At 44.4% G+C, this 3,961-nt stretch overlaps 1 protein-coding gene across 1 annotated transcript in view; it reads left to right on the plus strand.

Moving 5' to 3' along the window:
* Window positions 1–3,961, plus strand: part of DHRS12 (dehydrogenase/reductase (SDR family) member 12) — a 42,130-nt gene that overhangs the window by 12,530 nt on the left and 25,639 nt on the right. The window contains exon 2 of the mRNA XM_009882387.1: window positions 270–403. Coding sequence (XP_009880689.1) covers window positions 270–403 — 134 coding nt within the window. The remainder of the gene's footprint in view (window positions 1–269; window positions 404–3,961) is intronic.

A 3,961-nucleotide genomic window follows, 5' to 3' on the forward strand; every position in this document is an offset into this window, starting at 1 on the left:
TGTGGGGTAGCCACAGGGCCACCTCCCGAGTGACAGAAGTTTGGGCAGAGTGGCTTGTGGCGGGCAAACGCCTCGAGTTGTTGCTGCATCACTCGTTGCAGTGTCACTGGCGCTGTAGGTGGCCTGTCCCACGAGTATGGAGAGTAATGGGGAGAGGGGGGTACACTGAGCCGTGAGGGGAGAGCGTTTTTTAACCCTCCCCTGGGTTGTTTGAGTTTTTTTTGGAGGTGCTCTCTTCTAGTTTCTCACAGGTGTCTCTGATTAATTAGGAGCGGCTATGAGTCTGCTTCCAAGCACTTCAATCCAGCTGATGTGGAGGTGAACGTGGCTGGAAGATCCTTTCTGGTGACTGGCGCGAACAGTGGCATTGGCAAAGCCACAGCCACGGAGATAGCCAGGAGAGGTGAGCCGGGCCCTGATGAAGAGACCTGAGGAGGGGTCTCAAGGAGGAATGAGGGTGTTCAAGGCCAGGCTGGACATGGCGTTGGGCAACCTGGTCTAGTGGGAAGTGTCCCTGCCCATGGCAGGAGGGTTGGAACTCAATGATCTTCAAGGTCCTTTCCAACCTAAACCATCCTATGATTCTATGATATGGAGAAGATGGAAGGAAGCAGGTTTGGCCTTCCAGCACAAACGCAAAGGTACAGCTCCCGGGGACGAGGGGTCAGGCGTGTTGTTTACAGACCTGTTAGTGTGGGTTAGAGGTTTAAGCATAGTCAGTGCTGTGAAAACTGCAATAATGAAACAAAATTAGCGGAGAAGATCTGCAAAGCGTTTCTCAAGCACATGTTTACCAAAACTGTCCGTGCTATAGTGGCATCTGAGGATGTTAGTGACAGATCAAGGTCTGTTTAAGGCTGATTTGGTACAAGTAGCAGCATGGCTGAACCTGAACTTTGTTGAAGAACTTGCAACTGTATCATATGATGAAAGAAAACTATTGGCTCTGCTAAACTGAGACAGGAGAGTATAAAAGAAGTAAAATAGTTGTGCTTGGTCTTAATAAGCACAATAATAACCAGTGCCCTTTAACTGATTACATGCAACCATTTTTTCTGTTGCTCTCTGTAAGCAATGAGATGATATAAACTGGAACTAGCTACTGTTGAAGGATAAACCTAATCCCTTTCAGAGTTGGCAAAATAATTCCTGTTGTGCAAGAGTGATAAGACTTTTGGCATGTACGATAAAAGGGAGGAGCTTGAGGCTCTTTGCTCTCTCTTTGCCTGCTTAGGTTTCATAACTATGTTATGAACGAAAGTGGCGACTCAGTTAAATTAAACTGATTCAAAATTATTAGCATCAAAGAGTCTTTGGGTTAAAGATCCCCATCAGTGCCAGTATGTGATTGATTTCAGGTTCCCACTACTATCATTATGTATAATAGCCTTATGTAAGTATTGCCTTGTCTGGTGACTGTTTCGCTCACAAATGGATATGTCTGCCAGATTTTGCAAGCTGTCAAGCTGACTGGATCTGCATAGGATTTGGTCATCATGTCTAGTATTTGGAGCCCAAAGAACAACCTTGGGCACAGGCTGCTTGTCTGATACCTTGTGTGGGTGTTTCTGTGCATATGAAGTAAAAATGACTTAACAGTGTCTTCCTGATCCTTGCACATGTCACTCTGAAACTCAGTATCAGCTGTTGGGGCTCTGGCTTCTAGTTGAATCTCTTCAAGTACACCATGACAAGAAAATACGGAATTCAGAGTCAGCAAAAGAATAACCAATCTACATTGGCTTTACCTTCAAGCACGTCACATCTCTGTAAATAATGACAGTCTTGATGACAATTTCTTTAGCCTGAGTTCAGCTTGTCTCTGAATTGGTGTCTTACGGGTATGTTTGGCCTTTCCTGTATGTCTTGTCAACTGCACTTCCAGTTTGATGCAGTCTTCTCCAAACCACTCTGACAATTCCCATGTGTTGTTTAAGTTCAAATAATTTCAATCTTTACCATGGAAACTATATATTTAAATCCCTTTCCTAGCCAATAGGTCACCCCAAAACTTCCCTCTGTTCTTAATAGCAAGAAAAAAGTTCATATTCAAAGCCCTTAAAACCCACCTGTATTTTTATCGAATGTTTTCCACTGTAGACTATGATAAAGTTCCCGGTCATCTTGATGGCCAGCTACTTCTTCCATGTGTTTAGTTTGTACCTGTACACATTACTTGTGCTGTCCCCTGTGCTTTGGGAAGAGCTCCTTAAACAACTGCAAATGCACCTCCTTAACTGCCTTAAGATCTGTAATTAAAGCCCTCTTTTGCAGTGAAGCCTGCAATCACTGTAAGAATGTCCAGAGATGAGCCTTGGACACTGTCCCTTCTGATTGTCTTTTCTCTCACCCATGAAATCTGCTTTCTCTGGAGCAAAGACTGTCTTTCATTCTGATCTGTATATATTCAGTGCCTGTCTGTGCACAGTTCCTTCCATGCATGGTGTGTGTGTAACACAAACTGAAAATGAAACTTTTGTTAAACATTGGTTAGTGTCCTTTGTGTGATTATCCCAAATTCAGGCGTTTCCCCACTGTGGTTGTGGGCTTGGTAAAAGTAACCCACCCAACTCTGGCAGTGCAGTAGAGGAATCGCACCCTGTTAGAAATTTTCAGAACCCCTTGAGGCTTGTTGCCTGCATCAGCTGCATGACAAGTATACTTGCTGTAGTGGTGGTTAGTGGAAAAACATCTCTCGTAGACAGAAAATTTCATTGTCAGACCCCACACTAGGCTGTGCAGTGTGTGGCTGCTCTGTCCCTAGGGTAGGCTTGGTGTCTTGCATTTGGGTTCTGGGCACCATTGTTTCTATTCTCACGCCTTTGGGATTACATTGCTTGAGCCTGCTAATGGTGGACTGCTAGTAACCCCTAAAACACCTTTAACAATAGGTAAAAATAAAGAGTGTGGCTGAGACTAACACGTTACTAGTAATGATCACAAATACATAATGACACAAATACAAAGCATAAAAATGAATTATACCTACCTGTACTTTAGACCTGTTTTTGAAGGCTCTCTTTAATGTCACTAAGCTATGAGGTCACAATAAATACTGAGGCCTTTGAGAGGAGCCTTGCCCTGTGTATTCTTTCCATAGAAAAGTTGTTTGGAAGGACCTCTAGAGGTCATCTTGTCCAGCATCCCACTTGAAGGAGGAGTGTTGCCAACGCTAGATCAAATCAGTCATTTCTATGTCTCACTGGATCTTGAAACCTGCAAGGATGGAAATTATGCAGCCCTTGGGACAGCCTGATGTATTTAGAAGAAAACCAGTGAAAACTGTTTTCTTAATGTCTGACCTGAGCGTCCCAAGCTGCAATTTGTGGCCATGCTCCTTGTCATATCTCCCAATGCTGAGAAGAATTCTGATATCTGGCATTTTTGTTTCCTTTTCACAGAGCAATTACACTCACTTTTGTTGCTCAAGGCCTTTTTTCATCTTTCTAAGGCATGTGTCAAAAGAAGCATTTCCAATACAGATGCCTTAGCTTCAATTGCCAGTGTAGCTCTGGTATTTTATCAACACTAAACATGATGTGCAAACTTGACAGGAAATTATTTGGGTGGACAATACTTAGAGTGCAGTGGTGTTCTCCAGCCTTGCAAGAGGACCCTATTACAGCTCGATACTTTATCCCTCCTGTCTGCCTTCATAGGGACCACAGCCAAACAGAAATCTTCCAGCCTCCTTATTACATCTGCTTTTTCTGTCCTTAACCTTTTGTTTGAAGGTTCTGTACCTCAGTCCTTTGACAGATCCTGTTGGGATTCTTGGTGTGTCCGGTCTGCCTGATGGGACTGCTGGGTTAGTGCCTTTTGGGGGAAAGTTGACCAATGGAGCGGCCCAAAGCTGGTGGACCTGGGACTGCTATGGGGTGCCACGGCCCTAACCAGCTCACAGCTCATCAGCAATTGTCACGGGAGCCCTGAGAGCTCCACAGGCCTGAGCTTCAGCAGG

This window comes from Charadrius vociferus, unplaced genomic scaffold (assembly GCF_000708025.1).
Source record: "Charadrius vociferus isolate BGI_N301 unplaced genomic scaffold, ASM70802v2 scaffold263, whole genome shotgun sequence".
Taxonomy (NCBI): Eukaryota; Metazoa; Chordata; class Aves; order Charadriiformes; family Charadriidae; genus Charadrius; species Charadrius vociferus.